This window comes from Pituophis catenifer, unplaced genomic scaffold (genome assembly GCF_029215685.1).
Source record: "Pituophis catenifer annectens isolate HBS135680 unplaced genomic scaffold, rPitCat1.0.hap2 SCAF_12, whole genome shotgun sequence".
Lineage (NCBI taxonomy): Eukaryota > Metazoa > Chordata > Lepidosauria > Squamata > Colubridae > Pituophis > Pituophis catenifer.
This window is the reverse complement of record NW_027256892.1, coordinates 23,547,713-23,563,411: the sequence shown is the minus strand read 5'-3', so window position 1 is coordinate 23,563,411 and position 15,699 is coordinate 23,547,713. Positions and strand designations below refer to the sequence as shown.

At 45.4% G+C, this 15,699-nt stretch overlaps 1 protein-coding gene across 1 annotated transcript in view; it reads left to right on the top strand.

The window, feature by feature from the left end:
* Positions 1–15,699, top strand: part of GRIK4 (glutamate ionotropic receptor kainate type subunit 4) — a 284,535-nt gene that overhangs the window by 163,128 nt on the left and 105,708 nt on the right. Inside the window, exon 6 of the mRNA XM_070952502.1 lies at positions 5,335–5,388. Coding sequence (XP_070808603.1) covers positions 5,335–5,388 — 54 coding nt within the window. The remainder of the gene's footprint in view (positions 1–5,334; positions 5,389–15,699) is intronic.

Genomic DNA, 15,699 nt, shown 5'->3' with positions numbered 1-15,699 from the left:
GAGAGAGTGACAGGCCCAAAGCCATCCAGCTGGCTTTCATGCCTAAGGAAGGATTAGAACTCAGCGTCCCCTGGTGATTTTCCTCAAAATCACCTAGTTGACTTCATGCCTAAGATGAGACTAGAACTCACCATCTCTTGGTGATTGGCCCAAAGTCACCCAGCCAGTTTCCATGCCTAGAGCAAGACTAGAACTCACTGTTTCCGGGTGATTTTTCTCCAAGTCACCCAGTTGACTTCATGCCTAAGATGGGAACTAGAACTCACCATCTCCTGGTGATTGGCCCAAAGCCACCCAGCCAGTTTCCATGCCTAAAGCAAGACTAGAACTCACTGTCTCCTGGTGATTTTTCTCCAAGTCACCCAGTTGACTTCATGCCTAAAATGGGACTAGAACTCACCATCTCCTGGTCATTGGCCCAAAGCCACCCAGCCAGTTTTCATGCCTAGAGCAAGACTAGAACTCATTGTCTCCTGGTGATTTTTCTCCAAGTCACCCAGTTGACTTCATGCCTAAGATGGGACTAGAACTCACCATCTCCTGGTGATTGGCCCAAAGCCACCCAGCCAGTTTCCATGCCTAGAGCAAGACTAGAACTCACCATCCCCTGGTGATTTTTCTCCAAATCACCCAGTTGACTTCATGTCTAAGATGGGAACTAGAACTCACCATCTCCTGGTGATTGGCCCAAAGTCACCCAGCCAGTTTCCATGCCTAGAGCAAGACTAGAACTCATTGTCTCCTGGTGATTTTTCTCCAAGTTATTCAGTTGACTTCATGCCTAAGATGGGAACTAGAACTCACCATCTCCTGGTTTCTAGCCTGGTACCTTAATCACTAGACCAAACTGGTTCTCTTACATTTGTCATAATGCTACCCAGGTATTTTAATTATTCATTAAATTTATATGACACCCACCTCACTACTCTGGGTGGCTTACCTTCTTACCTTACCTTACCTTTTACCTTCTTCTCACTCTTAAAACTCGTTTTATTATTCATCCGTTCTGTTTGGCCAACTTCTTTTCAATCCGTACCCTCTCCCGGAAGATTCTGAGAGGCACGAATGCCTCATTGTCTGACACAACCATCTTGGCTTCCACCCACTAGCACACTTGTTTCCAGCAAGCCAAGGAAAATAATTGGTGGTGTTTCTTTCATTACCTGTCCCTGGAATCGAAAAGCACCTGGTTTCAAAGCTAGAAGCAGAAAAAGACAGACGTGCCTGCCCATCCCAAGCTTAAAAAGGAGAAACATAATGGTGCAATGGAAAAGAGGAGAAGCAATCGGTGGGACGGGAGATCATGTTGGCCATCTGGGAATTTTTCTTGGTGCCCCCCCTTTTTTTTCACCCTCCCCTGTTTGGGCTCTCCATGGCAGTTGCGGTTAGGGATGGGCTTCTGGGGGTTCGCAGAGGTTCGGGAGAACCTCTAGCTAAGATTCAGTGCCATTTGGAGAACCCCCAAATCCCACTCCTGGCTGGCCTCACCCACCCTGCCCTGCCCTGTCCCTCCCAGGAGTCCCCATGCGGCCCATTTTGGATGCAGATAAGAGCAGGGTGCGTGCAGACGCTCAGGGCAAAAAACAGGCCTACTGAAAGTTTGAGAAGGCCGGAAACGAGCCTGTTTCCGGCCTCCAGAGGGCCTCCGGAGCCTGGGGAGGCCGTTTTTGCCCTCTCAGAGGCTCGAGGAAAGCCTCTGGGGCCTGGGGAGGGCAAAAATGCCCCCCCACCGCTGTGGTGCAGGAGGCCAACTAGGCCACGCCTACCATGGCCACGCCTACCAAGCAACCGGGCAGAGAACCCTTTGCTAAAATTTTTGAAGCCCACCCCTGGTTGCGGCCCTGTGCAAACGCTCTGTGTGACTCCGAGACGAAACGCGCTGGGAATAAAGTGTGTTTTCCCAGCTGGGCTGTAGATTACTCAGAGTCAACAGGCATAAGGCACGGCTGGAAAAATAAGGCAAGCGAGCTCCTTGGTAACAAGCAGGCTCATGTTGCATCTTGCCTAAAAACAGGTGAAGAGCTTCTGCAATTTTTTTCTCCCCCCCACTCCCCCAGAAGCGTTTTTCTTCCAGCCCAGAAATGCACAGGGAGAACTGAAAGGTAATTTAACAGAGGAGGAAGCAGCAAAGAGGGAGCTCATCTTACGGCACAACGGTAAAACAGCAAAACAAAACCCAACGTTATATCTGCAATCCCAGGAAGCAAAAGGAGCAGCTTCCACCGCATCTTCATAATCTAGCTGTGGGCTATTTAGAGGATCAGGTAAAGACCAACATTTGAAGTTGAGCCTGGGAGGAAATCAGACCCCAAAGTGGTTTGTGCTTAATCCATGGTTTTATCTGGGTTCCTTTTTTTAAAAAAAAGCCAAGTGGCTACCAGATAAACCCTTCCAGGTTTCAGAGGGAGGCCCCATACGTAGGATGTTACAGGTAATCCTCGACGTACGACCCACAAATTCAGCCCAAAATTTCTGTCGCTAAGCGAGGCAGTTGTCAAGTAAGTTTTGACCCCATTTTCCGACCTTTTCGTGCCACAGTTGTGAAATGTAGCACTGCAGCAGTGGTGGATTGCTACCGGTTCACCCCGGTTCGGGCAAACCGGTAGCAGCAGTGGTGGGAGGCTCCGCCCACCCACCCGGATGTCATCAAATACGGTCTGGGCATGTGCAGAAGCATGCGTGAGCGAACCGGTAGCAAAGGTAAGTGAAACCCACCCCTGCACTGCAGTAACCCGGTTGTTAAGTGAATCCGACTTCCCTGCGGATTTTGCTTGGCAGAAGGTTGCCAAAGGGGATGACATCAGCCCAGGACACTGCAACCGTCATAAGTACATGCCAGTTGCCAAGCCTTTGAATTTTCATTACGTGACCTTGGGGGATGCTGCCATGGTTGTAAGTGGGAAAAACAGTCGTCAGTCATTTTTTTTTTAGTGGCATGGTAACTTTGAATAGTCACTAAACCAATTGTTGTAAGTCGAGGACTCTCTGTATTCCAGTGCAGTCTGGAGATCTGCTCATGTTCTTCCTGGGAACCAGAGAAGAATGAGCTGATGGAGACAGGCAGGGTATGTAAAAAAAAAAGAAATCAAAATAGCAGGTTGAACAAATCACGTGGAACGTATGTCAAAATCAAGGGCCGATTCCATGACATTGTGACGGTCCTCATTTTGACTTTTTTTTTTTTTAATCACACCTTGTAAGCCTCCCTGTGGATGTTTCCATCCAGTTTGTTCGTAGAACCCAGAAATTCTCCTGATTTCTCTTTGCCTTCCCTTCATCGGCAACGTGCATCTGCAACAAACTGAAATGAACTACAATTACATTCAGAATTTGCCACTTCACTCCAATATTTGTTTCGGTGTGTGAGAGACAGAGAAGACAGAGAGAGAGAAGAGAGAAAGAGAAGACAGAGAGAGAAAGAGAAGAGAGAAAGAGAGGGAGAGAGACAGAGACAGACACACAGAGAAAAACAGAGAGAGAGAAAAGAGAGAAGGAGAGAAGGAGAAAGAAAGAAAGTGAAAAGAGAGAGAGAAAGAGAGAAAGACAGAGAGACACAGAGAAAAACAGAGAGAGAGAGAGAGAGAGAGAGGAGAGAGAAGGAGAAAGAGAGAAAGCGAAAAGAGAGGGAGAAAGAAAGACAGAGAGAGAGAGAGGAGAGAGAAGGAGAAAGCGAGAAAGTGAAAAGAGAGAGAGAGAAAGAGAGAAAGACAGAGAGACACAGAGAGAAAAACAGAGAGAGAGAGAGAAAAGAGAGAAAGAGAGGAGAGAGAAGGAGAGAGAAAGCAAAAAGAGAGAGGGGAGAAAGAAAGACAGAAAGAGAGAGAAAAAAGAGAAAGAGAGGAGAGAGAGAGAGAGAAATACACAGAGACACAGAGAGAAAAACAGAGAGAGAGAGAAAGAGAGAGGGGGGAAATCAGAGATAGGGAGAGAGAGAAAGAGAGAGAGGGAGAGAGAAAGCAGTCTTCATTTGCCATTTGCAAATATGTTTTTAAGTGCAGCCCATTTGAAAACCGTTGCCTGCGGTGGTGCAGAAACGTGGGTGGTTTTGTTTTGTTTTTTTCCCTTTCTTTTTTCCTTTTAAAAAAGTCATCCAGGTGACAAACGGCTAAAGAGAGAAAGGAACGCACTCAATTACAAGCCGTCATTTGCTTCGGGACAGTTTCTATGGTTTCTCAGACTTCAAAACCGGCGGTCCTGCTCCCATCCCAGGGGATGCCAGAGTGGCTGCAAAATTGGAAAGTGGTGTTTGAAGGACTTTGGAGGGGAGGGGGAAATGATCCTAACATTTGTTCTCCTTCCTAGCTTTGTGGGTCTTTTGGTGTGTTTTTTTTCCACGGAGTTCTTAGGGGGAAAAAAGGATAAACTCTATAGAGGAAGAATAGGGGTTTTTTTCCACCCCCAGGCCCAGAGAGAGAAAGAGAAAAGAGAGGAAAGAGAGAGAAAGAAAGAGAGAGAGAGAGAGAGAGAGAGACAGAGACAGAGACAGAGACAGAGACAGAGAGAGAGAGAGAGAGAGAGACAGAGACAGAGACAGAGAGACAGAGAGAGAGAGAAAGAGAGAGAGAGAGAGAGAGACAAAGAGAAAGAGAGAGAGAAAGAGAAAGAGAAAGAGAAAGAGAAGAGAGAGAAAGAGAAAGAGAGAGAGAAAAGAAAGAGAGAGAGAGAAAGAGAGAAAGAGAGAGAGAAAGAGAGAGAGAAAGAGAAAGAGAGAGAAAGAGAGAGAGAGAAAGAAAGAGAGAGAGAGAAAGAGGGAGAAAGAGAGAGAAAGAGAGAGAAAGAGAGAGAGAGAAAGAGAAAGAGAGAGAAAGAGAGAGAGAGAGGAAGAGAGAGAAAGAGAGAGAAAGAGAAAGAGAGAGAGAGAAAGAGAAAGAGAAAAAAGAGAGAGAAAGAGAGAGAGAAAGAGAGAGAAAGAGAGAGAGAGAAAGACATACAGTGTGTGTGCATGTGTGTGTGTGTGTGTGTGAGAGAGAGAGAAAATACTAATTAAATACCAACAGCTCTCTTCCCAGTCCCCTCCAAACCTCCTCCAAGCCAGGAGAGATGTTCTTGGTTGCAAAATTGTTTGAAGAAATTCACCCGGCATGGAAGGGCCGACATCAAAAACAAGAACCCATAGTAGAGTTGGTCATTAAGCCATTATCCTGGGGCTTTCCCCCCCCCCCCCAACGGTAAACCTCATTGAAAATAGTGAATTCAAAGCCAAAAAAAAACCCCCTCCTGCTTTTCAGAGATCCCCGAGTTAGCTCCAAATTAGAAGGCATCAACCAGAGCAGGAAGGAGCTGGCAGGCTGTGACTTAACTGTGCTTTGATTTCTCATCTCTTCTGCGTTACAGGCAGCTGAACTGGAATGGTGGTCAGCCTATTATACATACATCTTCACTAATCTGGTAAGCATTTTCTTTCCTCTTTCCCCTCTAAAGCATCTGATTGATGGAAAACTGGTCTATTTCAAGTGGGAGGATGTGGAGTTTGAATTCCAGCTATGGAGCTACCTGTAAGAGGGGAGGGGGGATGAGGACAAAATAGAGAGAAGAGAAGAGCAACAAAGAGGATTAGGGGACTGGGAGGCTAAAACATATGAAGAACGGTTGCAGGAACTGGATATGTCTAGTTTGATAAAAAGAAGGACTAGGGGAGACGTGATAGCAGTCTTCCAATATCTCAGGGGCTGCCCCAAAGAAGAGGGAGTCAAGCGATTCTCCAGAACACCTGCGGGGTAGGACAAGAAGCAATGGGTGGAAACTCATCAAGGAGAGAAGCAACCTAGAACTAAGGAGAAATTTCCTGACAAGTGAGAACGATTAATCGGTGGAACAACTTGCCTCCAGAAGTCGTGGGGGGCTCCATCACTGGAGGTTTTAAGAAGAGATTGGACAAACATTTTTACAAACGTTGAGCCACGGTGGCGCAGTGGTTAGAGGTGCAGTACTGCAGGCTACTTTCTGCTGACTGCCGGCTGACTGCAATTTGGCAGTTCAAAATCTCACCAGGCTCAAGTTTGACTCATCCTTCCGAGGTTGGTGAAATGAGGACCCAGATTGTTGGGAGACAATAGGCTGACTCTGTAAACCGCTTAGAGAGGGCTATAAAATCACTGTAAAGCAGTATATACATGCTATTGCTATTGCTATTTTTATGCAATGGTATAGGTTTCCTGCCTAAGCAAGGGGTTGGACTAGAAGACCTCCAAGGTTCCTTTCAACTCTGCTATTCTATTCTATTCTATTCTATTCTATTCTATTCTATTCTATTCTATTCTATTCTACTCTACTCTACTCTACTCTACTCTACTCTACTCTACTCTTCTCTTCTCTTCTCTTCTCTTCTACTCTACTCTACTCTACTCTACTCTGCTCTACTCTTCTTTCTCTTCTCTTCTCTTCTACTCTGCTCTGCTCTGCTCTACTCTTCTTCTCTTCTCTTCTCTTCTCTTCTCTTCTCTTCTCTTCTCTTCTCTTCTCTTCTCTTCTCTTCTCTTCTCTACTCTACTCTACTCTACTCCACTCTATTCTACTCTTCTTTCTCTTCTCTTCTCTTCTCTTCTCTTCTCTTCTCTTCTCTTTCTCTTCTCTTCTCTTCTCTTCTCTTCTCTTCTCCTCTGCTATTCTATTCTATTCTATTCTATTCTATTCTATTCTATTCATAGAAGATGGCCTGCAGAGTTTGGATTTAAAAACAGAGTGGCCTGTAAAATACAGGGAATCCTTGACTTACAACAGGTCATCTAGTGACCGAAGTTACAACAGCACTGAAAATATGAGTTTTGACCCATTTTACCATGTTGAATCCCTTCAGTTGTTAAATTAATCATTTGGTCGTTAAGCGAATATGGGCTTCCCCGTTGACTTGGCTTGTCAGAAGGTCACCAAAGAGGATTGCATGACCCTGGAATGCTACAACTGTCATAAATGTGAGCCAGTTGTCGAGGATCTGAATATAAATCACATGACCATGGGGAGGCTGTCCTAAGTGGGGAAAATCGTTCTACGCAGAGGTGGGTTTCAGCAGGTTCTCACCAGTTCTGGAGAACCGATAGTGGAAATTTTGAGTAATTCAGAGAACCGGTAGTGGAAATTTTGAGTAGTTCGGAGAACTGGTAGTAAAAATTCTGACTGCCCCCGCCCCCATCTATTCTCTGCCTCCCAAGTCCCAGCTGATAGGGAGGGAAATGGGGATTTTGCAGTAACCTTCCCCTGGATTGGGGAGGGAATGGAGATTTTACAGTATCCTTCCCCTGCCACGCCCCACACGCCATGCCATGCCCACTAAGCCACACCCACAGAACCGGCAGTAAAAAAATTTGGAACCCATCACTGATCCTACGTCCCTTTTTTCAGTGCCATCGTAGCTTCCAATGGCTACTCAATGAACTGTTATAAGTCAAGGGCTACCTGTATTCCAGGTAGAGGAACCAAGAGAGTTGGAAGGATGGGAGAAATCGGAGAACAGTCATCTCCTGAAATCCTCCAGATGAGATGTGGCACCTTTTCGCTAATGCGGTTTAGAGATAATGAATTCTCCGTTCCTTTGGATGCAAGGGGACCGATGAGGTGATTAATAAGAATTGCCTTCTAACCTTGGTGATGATCAGTTTCTATAATTCCAATGAATATTTATGGTGTGTGTGTGTGTGCGTGTGTTTGTGTGTGTGAGCGAGGGTGTGTGAGTGCCTGCCGAGAAGAACAGGGGGTATGCTGTTATTTGGGTGGAGGAGACAGATGGAACACAAGGTGGAAACTGCAGTAATCTAAATTTAGGAGGCAGAATGGATGAGCAAGAAGGAGAAGACCTTCTTGAGAGGGTCTCAGGGTGGAAGCAGAAGACGAGGGTCTATCAGCAGTTGAGAAGATCACCAGAAGATCTGCTTCCCCCCCCCCACCCTCCATAGACATGGTTTGGATGGACTTCTTCTAACATTTGGGTGTCTCTCTGTTCCTCATCAGCTTTTTCACAATTGCTTCCAGTCTTTCAGGCATGACTAAAAGTTAATACGTTAGGAAGTAGGGTACCCCTCTAGATTCATGTTTATCAACCTTGGCAACTTTAAGATGTGTGGACTTCAACTCCCAGAATTCCCCCTGAGCTGGGGAATTCTGGGAAATGAAGTCCACACATAATAAAAGTGGCCAAGGTTGAAAAAACGTTGCTACCGGTAATCTTTGACTTAACAAGCACGATGGAGCCTCAAATTTAGGTGGCTAGGTGAAGCAGTTGTTGAGTGGGTTTTGCCCCATTTTACGACCTGGACAAGCAGAGGGTGGGGACCAGAAGACCTCCAAGGTCCCTTCCAATGCTGTTATTCTATTCTGTTCTGTTCTGTCTGTCCTGTCCTGTTCTACTCACCCTACTCTATTCTACTCTATTCTACTCTACTCTACTTTACTCTACTCTATTCTGAACATGGTTGGTACTTAGATTTGTGCACATTTTCCCTACAAATCAAACTGTCATTCTTGGCTTGAAGCAAAGTCCTTCTAATTTGTTGTGTTGTTGCTGATGCAAGGCAGAAGAACATTGTCACAGTGACTCCAAGGCTGTTCTCTTCCAGGATATGGCTTAGAACCATGATGGCGAACCTATGGCACGCATGCCACAGGTGGCACGTGGAGCCATATCTGTGGGCACGTCAGTGTTGCCCTAGCTCAGCTCCAGCGCCAGCCAGCTAATTTCCTGGTCCCACCGGAAGTCAAGAAACAGGCTGTTTCTGACCTCCAGGGGGTGGGGAAGGCCATTATCGCCCTCCCCAGGCTCCAAGGAAGACTCTGGAGCCCGGGGAGGGCGAAAAACGGGCCTACCGGGCCCACCAGGCCATCATGTGCCAAAAGCAGGGGGGAGCGCAGGGGGGTCACGCATGCATGCACGGGGGGTCAGGGCGCATTGAATTATGGGTGTGGGCACATATGTGTGGACTCCCCCATGCTCCCCACACTTTTGACACGCGACGGCAAAAAAATTAGCCATCACTGGCTTAGAAGCTATGTGTCAGGTTTTGATGTCGTCTCAAATAAAATAAATTGCATTTCCAAACAAATAGTCTTTGAAGAAATCTTTCATTTTATTAAGCACGACAACCTGTCCCCGATTGTGGCGTAGCCAACACTGGCTTCCTGACCCCAAAACCTTCCCTTTCCGTTCCCGAATTCTCTGCGTCTCATTGGCCCCTCTTCCCAAATCATTCTCCCCATATCTACTACTTCAGCTCTCAGGAATGTCCCCCCTCCCATCTCATCTCCTAGGGGATATTATCTTCAGGGAAAATAAGTAGGTGAGAAGTGAAGCGTCCTCTTGCCAGCTGCCCCCTCTTCTCCTTCTTATGTCAGCACTAGAGTAAATGCAGGTTGAAGTGCTGACACTATGCTTCTCTATCATCAACAGCAGCACATAACTTGATACAAACTAATGTGGGTGGGGTTTTTTTTGCTTCGGAATCAACTTTAACAATGCCCACGATTAACTTTATTGGGCCACACTGTAGAACCTCGGTTACAAGTCTAATGTTATTGCAAGGACAGTTCTAAAATAGAGGCTGGTTGTAGACCAAAGCGGCCTTAATCTTCTTCCCTTTGTGTATTGATTAGTTTATCAAAATAATCTAATTCTCACCTCAGTGCAGTCTTGACGGGGTTAATTAAGAAAGAAAAGAGTTGCCTGAATGGAAACTTGGACAGATGGAAGAGAGATTGATGGAAATTAAGCAATATTTAAACGGGGGACAGGAGATGGGAGTGGAGCTATTTAACCTAATAAATCTAGAGGGATTATCAAATCACTAATGATCCCCATCAAGGCCTAACCGGGGCGGGGGGGGGGGCGTGCGGGGAATGAGACATAAAATCAAGTTGACAGATTCTCTGGGACAGCAGACGGAAGGCCCGTCTCAGCCGGGAGGAGAGTGTTGCTCAAAGGGGAGGAGAAACTGGCCATTCAAAGGAGAGGCGCTATTATTAATTTCAATTTAAGAATATGAAGCTCGACATGGGAAGGTGGCAGTCGTACAAGGGGTCAGGAAGCCAGCGCCGTGCTTGCTTGCCATCCTGGGAAACGTTTTGAAGATCCGCTCTTTTTTGGCATTCGAAAAAGAAAAGTCAGAGGCCGAAGTTTTTCCTGATTCCCGACTCCGTCTGTCCGTCCGTCCATCCCCCAACCTTGGATGGCAATTAGGCTTTATGGCTGCATTTGTTGTGGGTTTTAGGGAAGCTAGCTAGCTAGCTGTCTGGCTGGCATCCATCAAGATGGTGAGTCATGCTGACTTTAAATTCTCCTAATTAGACAGTTCAATGAGAGAGAAAAACTCAGGCAAGGAAAACAAGCATCGTTAATGGAGAATAGGAGACAAAAATCACAGTACCTGCTGGAAGATCAAAACTGCCATGGAACCCAGGGATGAAATCCAGCAGGTTCTAACAGGTTCTGGAGAACCGGTAGCGGAAATTTTGAGCAGTTCAGAGAACCGGCAAATACCACCTCTGGCTGGCTCCAGAGTGGGGTGGGAATGGGGATTTTGCAGTATCCTTCCCCCAGGAGTGGGGGTGGGAATGGAGTTTTTTGCAGTATCCTTCCCCTGAAGTGGGGTTGGGATTGGGGATTTTGCAGTATCCTTCCCCTGGAGTGGGGGAGGGAATGGAGATTTTGCGAGTATCCTTCCCCTGGAGGTGGGGAGGGAATGGAGATTTTGCAGTATCCTTCCCCTGGAGTGGGAGAGGACATGGGGATTTTGTAGTATCCTTCCCCTGGAGTGGGGAGGGAATGGAGATTTTGCAGTATCCTTCTCCTGGAGTGGAGAGGGAATGGGGATTTTGCAGTATCCTTCCCCTGCCACGCCCACCAAGCCACACCCACAGAACCAGTAGTAAAAAAAAATTGGATTTCACCACTGGTTGAGGCCAACTCCGAGAAAAGCTGAGAAGGAAATGAGCATAAGTGCATTGGATTTTCATAGGCAGTAATGAAGATTAATAGTCATCCAGGCCTCTAAAACTCTGCCTTTCCACCTCCGGGATAACTATATCCACTTTATCTCTGTAATTTGCTTTCTCCATATATCCGAAAGGGAGAATGCGTTAATATCCTCCCTTTTAAATATACATATAATCTATTAATCTTCGAACCATTCCCCCCTTTTTCTATTTCCACCTGTTGTTCCAGGGTTTTTGTGTCATTTTGTAGTTCTTGTATTGTCAGGATTCCAAGTAACACTCCCAATGAAAGGAAGGCTTGACCTTCCTCAAAGTTCCATTTTATTAGAGATGTTATATTGGCACATCTGGGAAAACCCGAATCTGAAAACTTCCAGGTTTCCCCCACCCAAAAGAAAGTCCAAATCCATGCCCGAGTACCCATTAGTCCATCACGTGGTCCAATCAAAGCACCGTCCCAACTGGAGATGCCTCCCAGTTCCAGACCACCAGGTGCCGGGCAAGATGTCCTTGACTCTCTGAGAAAGGAATGTTATTATGACTATATATCTCCCCTGCTCCATACAATCCCCCCCTCCCAGTTTCCCACGGTAGTAAATGTGGCAGGCCCGAAGATTCAATGCAAAAGATGGCCTCCATGCCTGACAGGCTGCCCCACTCCTCCCCGATCAGAAAAGCATGTCCTGCAACAAGAGTAACATAGTGGGTTAATTCAGCATACTAACCATGTGTCTTGAAGCTTGAAAGCAACATCCCAAAAATCCATGTCTGTACTCTAACAATATGGTTATGTTTATTAACCTGCCTGTCTATGGGCACCCGATACGGTAGCGATGGCTGCCCCCCCCCCCATGCCCAGCTGAGCCACGCAATCATCAGAGGCTGTTTTTTTTACTTTTAAAAGCATTTTTTCTACAACCTCTTCAGCCGAAAAAATGCTTTTAAAAGTTTTTTAAAAAAAGCCTCTGATGATCACGCAGCTCAGCTGGGATCATCAGAGGCTTTTAAAAGCATTTTTTCTACAACTTCTTCAGCCAAAAAATGGTTTTAAAAGTAAAAAAAAAAAAGCCTCTGATGATCACGCGGCTCAGCTGGGATTGTCAGAGGCTTTTAAAAGCATTTTTTCTACAACTTCTTCAGCCAAAAAAATGCTTTTAAAAGTAAAAAAAAAAAAAAAGCCTCTGATGATCAGCTGGGATCGTCAGAGACTTTTAAAAGCATTTTTTCTACAACCTCTTCGGCCAAAAAAGTACTTTTAAAAGTAAAAAAAAAAAAAAGCTTCTGATGATCGCGTAGCTCAGCTGGGATCATCAGAGGCTTTTAAAAGCATTTTTTTCTGCAATCTCTTGAGGTTGTAGAAAAAATGCTTTTAAAAGGAAAAAAAAAGTTGGCCACACCCACCCAGTCACATTACCCACCACCACCACCGAGCCACGCCCACAGAATTGGTAGTAACAAATTTTACATTTCACCACTGGGTAAAATCCATTACCAACTGTCTCGCTTAGCAACTGAAATGTTGGCCTCCATTCTGGTCGTAAGTCGAGGACCACCTGGATAGTGGATAGTGATGCCCGATTGCTAAGCTGTCAGCTAAAGTTTAGAAAAAGATTTAACGAAGCCGATTTAATCAAATTTGTAATACTTCTGTTGAGTCAAAACTGGACAAAAGATCCAGATGTTTGCATTTCTGGAACTTTTGCGATGGACACTATCCAGGCCAGGAATAATTGAAAAAAATGTACATGTACAGTAATCCATAAACTTCAAAAAAAAAAAGAAAGAAAGAAAAGAAAAAGAAAAAGAAAACCACCCAAAACCCCATCTATATCAAGGCAACTGCCTTTTGGAAGGGGAAATTGATTTTTGCAATTTTAAATTGCAGTTTATTCTGTACTTATTGACAGAGTTAATATGTTACAAGTAAGCCAATCTTTTTTTTTTCCATTTTTTTTTTTTAAGTCATAAAGCACTTAGTGTGATCTAGTACAATTTAGGGAATAAATGGCAATGTTTTTCAGACGGCGTAAGAATGATAAATTGATTTAGCAGCTTAGCATTTTGTAGTAAGTGAAGGACTTTGGCTTCTGAAAGAGAAGGATATGTATTTTCCAAAAGAAAGACAATTCCCTGTATGAAAGTCGATTGGGAACGGTGTTGTGGCCCGCCAGCTGCCAGCAGAGTTGAGATGAGGAGGTTGGGGAAGAATTTGAGCCAATTCTGGAATCTGGGGAATTTCCTGACGGAGGCTCAGCATCGGAGGCAGAGATAGAGCCAGGGCCGTCCAACATTTCCCAGCCGCCGGAGAGGCAGCAGCCTTTGGAGGCTGATATGAGTGAGGAGGGGAAGAAATGATAGATTTTATTTTCCTGGATGGGGACTGCAGCCAAGAAATTAAAAGACGCTTGCTCCTGGGGAGGAAAGCTACGGCAAATCTAGACAGCTTACTAAAAAGCAGAGACATCACCCTGCCAACAAAAATGCGTATATTCAAGGCTACGGTTTTCCCAGTTGCAATGGATGGCTGTGAAAGTTGGCCCTTAAGGGACCTTGTAGGTCATGTAGTCCAACCCCCACAAAGCAGGAGACCCGACACCATTTCTGACAGATGGCAGTCCAGTCTCTTCTTGAAAGCTTTCAGTGATGAAGCTCCCACAACTTCTGTTCCATCGGTTGATTGTTCTCACTGTCAGAAAGTTCCTCCTCATTTCTAGGTTGAATCTCTCCTTGATCAGTTTCCCTCCATTATTCCTTGTCTGGCCTTCAGGTGCTTTGGAAAACAGTTTGACCCCCTCCTCTCTGTAGCAGCCCCTCAAATATTGGAAGGCTGCTATCATGTCTCCCCTGGTCCTTCTCTTCACTAGACTAGCCATGCCCAGTTCCTGCAACTGTTCTTCATATGTTTTAGCTCCCAGTCCCCTAACATCTTGGTTGCTCTTCTCTGCACTTTTTCTAGGGTCTCAACATCTTTTTTATAGTGTGGTGAACAAAACTAGATGACCAAAACAGTATGAGAAACTTTGGCTAGTTTATATCACTCCGGTGTGCGTGGAGAAAGGAGGGTTCGTTGATTATGTTTGGAATTAATTGAAATTAAGGAACATTAATTTTTGCTGGACGAGGAAACAGAAAATTCGCAGGGGAAAAGAAACGGGAATGGAATGCCATTCCAGAGTCGAGATCCCATTAATCCTCTTTGCTTCTTAAAATCTGCTGCGGACGATAAAAGAAACTGGCGCAAAAATTAGAGAGAATTTTTAAGGACGCCAACGGGTTTGAGAGCATTATGACGGCAGCGTTTGAATTCCCTCCGCCCATCTCCCGTTCTGGAATCTGCCCCCTCATCAGGTCATAAAACCCCTCATAAACGAGCACTTAAGGAATGATTAGAAGGATATTAATCAGCAGCAGAATTCTCCACCCAATAAACCTCTTGCCGTAATTGATAAAGGGAGATGCACATGCGGCCAGGAAGACGACGAGAGAGATTTTTGATCTCCAAAGCATATGATCTTCCATCTTACTTCTGCTCCTCCAAGGAAGAGGCAGCATTTTTACGGTCCCTTGGTCAGATAAGTGAAGCTGGGTTAATAAAGTTGTGGAAAAGATAAGGAAGTTAATTCCAATTTAACTCCACCTCCCGTATTTAAGAGGTTCCTAAGGGGATGTGCAGGGGACACATTGGCTCAGTGGCTAAGACTCTGAGCTTGTCGATCGAAAGGTCAGCAGTTCAGCGGTTCGAATCCCTAGTGTCGCGTAACGGAGTGAGCTCCCGTGACTTGTCCCAGCTTCTGCCAACCTAGCAGTTCGAAAGCACGTAAAAAATGCAAGTAGAAAAATAGGGACCACCTTTGGTGGGAAGGGAACAGCGTTCTGTGCGCCTTTGGCGTTGAGTCATGCCGGCCACATGACCACGGAGACGTCTTTGGACAGCGCTGGCTCTTCGGCTTCGAAACAGAGGTGAGCACCGCCCCCTAGAGACAGGAACGACTAGCACACATGTGCGAGGGGAATCTTTACCTTTAAGGGGATGTGCGTGAGTGCACTAACATGCCTTATCGTCCTTGTCACATTTTATTTTATTTTATTTTTTGCATTTTGTCCATTCGAATTTGTAATTTTTGTTCAACAAATAAATGGATGGATGGATAGATGGATAGAGATAGATAGATAGATAGATAGATAGATAGATAGATAGATAGATAGATAGATAGATAGATAGATAGAAGAATCAACAAGAGAGACCACTGCAGCCAGGATGTGAGGCTGATGAATTGAAAAGGGACTTGTCCGTAGTGTAATTAACCCAAGAAAAGCAAATTGTGTCTGTGTTTTTTAAGGTACGTTCTTGAAATGTAAGAAGCGGATTCTAAATCAATGGTCACCTCCGTTTGATAGCACAGATTGTGTCCTTTCAAGGAATAACAGAATCACAGAGTTGGAAGGGACCTTGGAGGTCTTCTAGTCCAACCGCCTGCTCAAGCAAACGGTTGTCCATTCTGTTCTTAAAAAGCTTCAGTCTTGGAGCACCCACCCACGAGGAAAGTTCTTAAATTCAACATCTCTGTTCGGGAGATGTTAATCTGTTAACTTGTAGGCCACTTGTAACATCCCAGAACAATGTTACAAGTGGCCTACAAGTTAACAGATTAACAAAGTCAGAAGGGACCTTGTAGGTCATCTAGTCTGACCCTCTGCCCAAGCAGGAGAACCCTACAACCATTTTTGACAGATGGCACTCCAGTCTCTTCTTGAAAGCTTCCAGGGATGAAGCTCCCACAA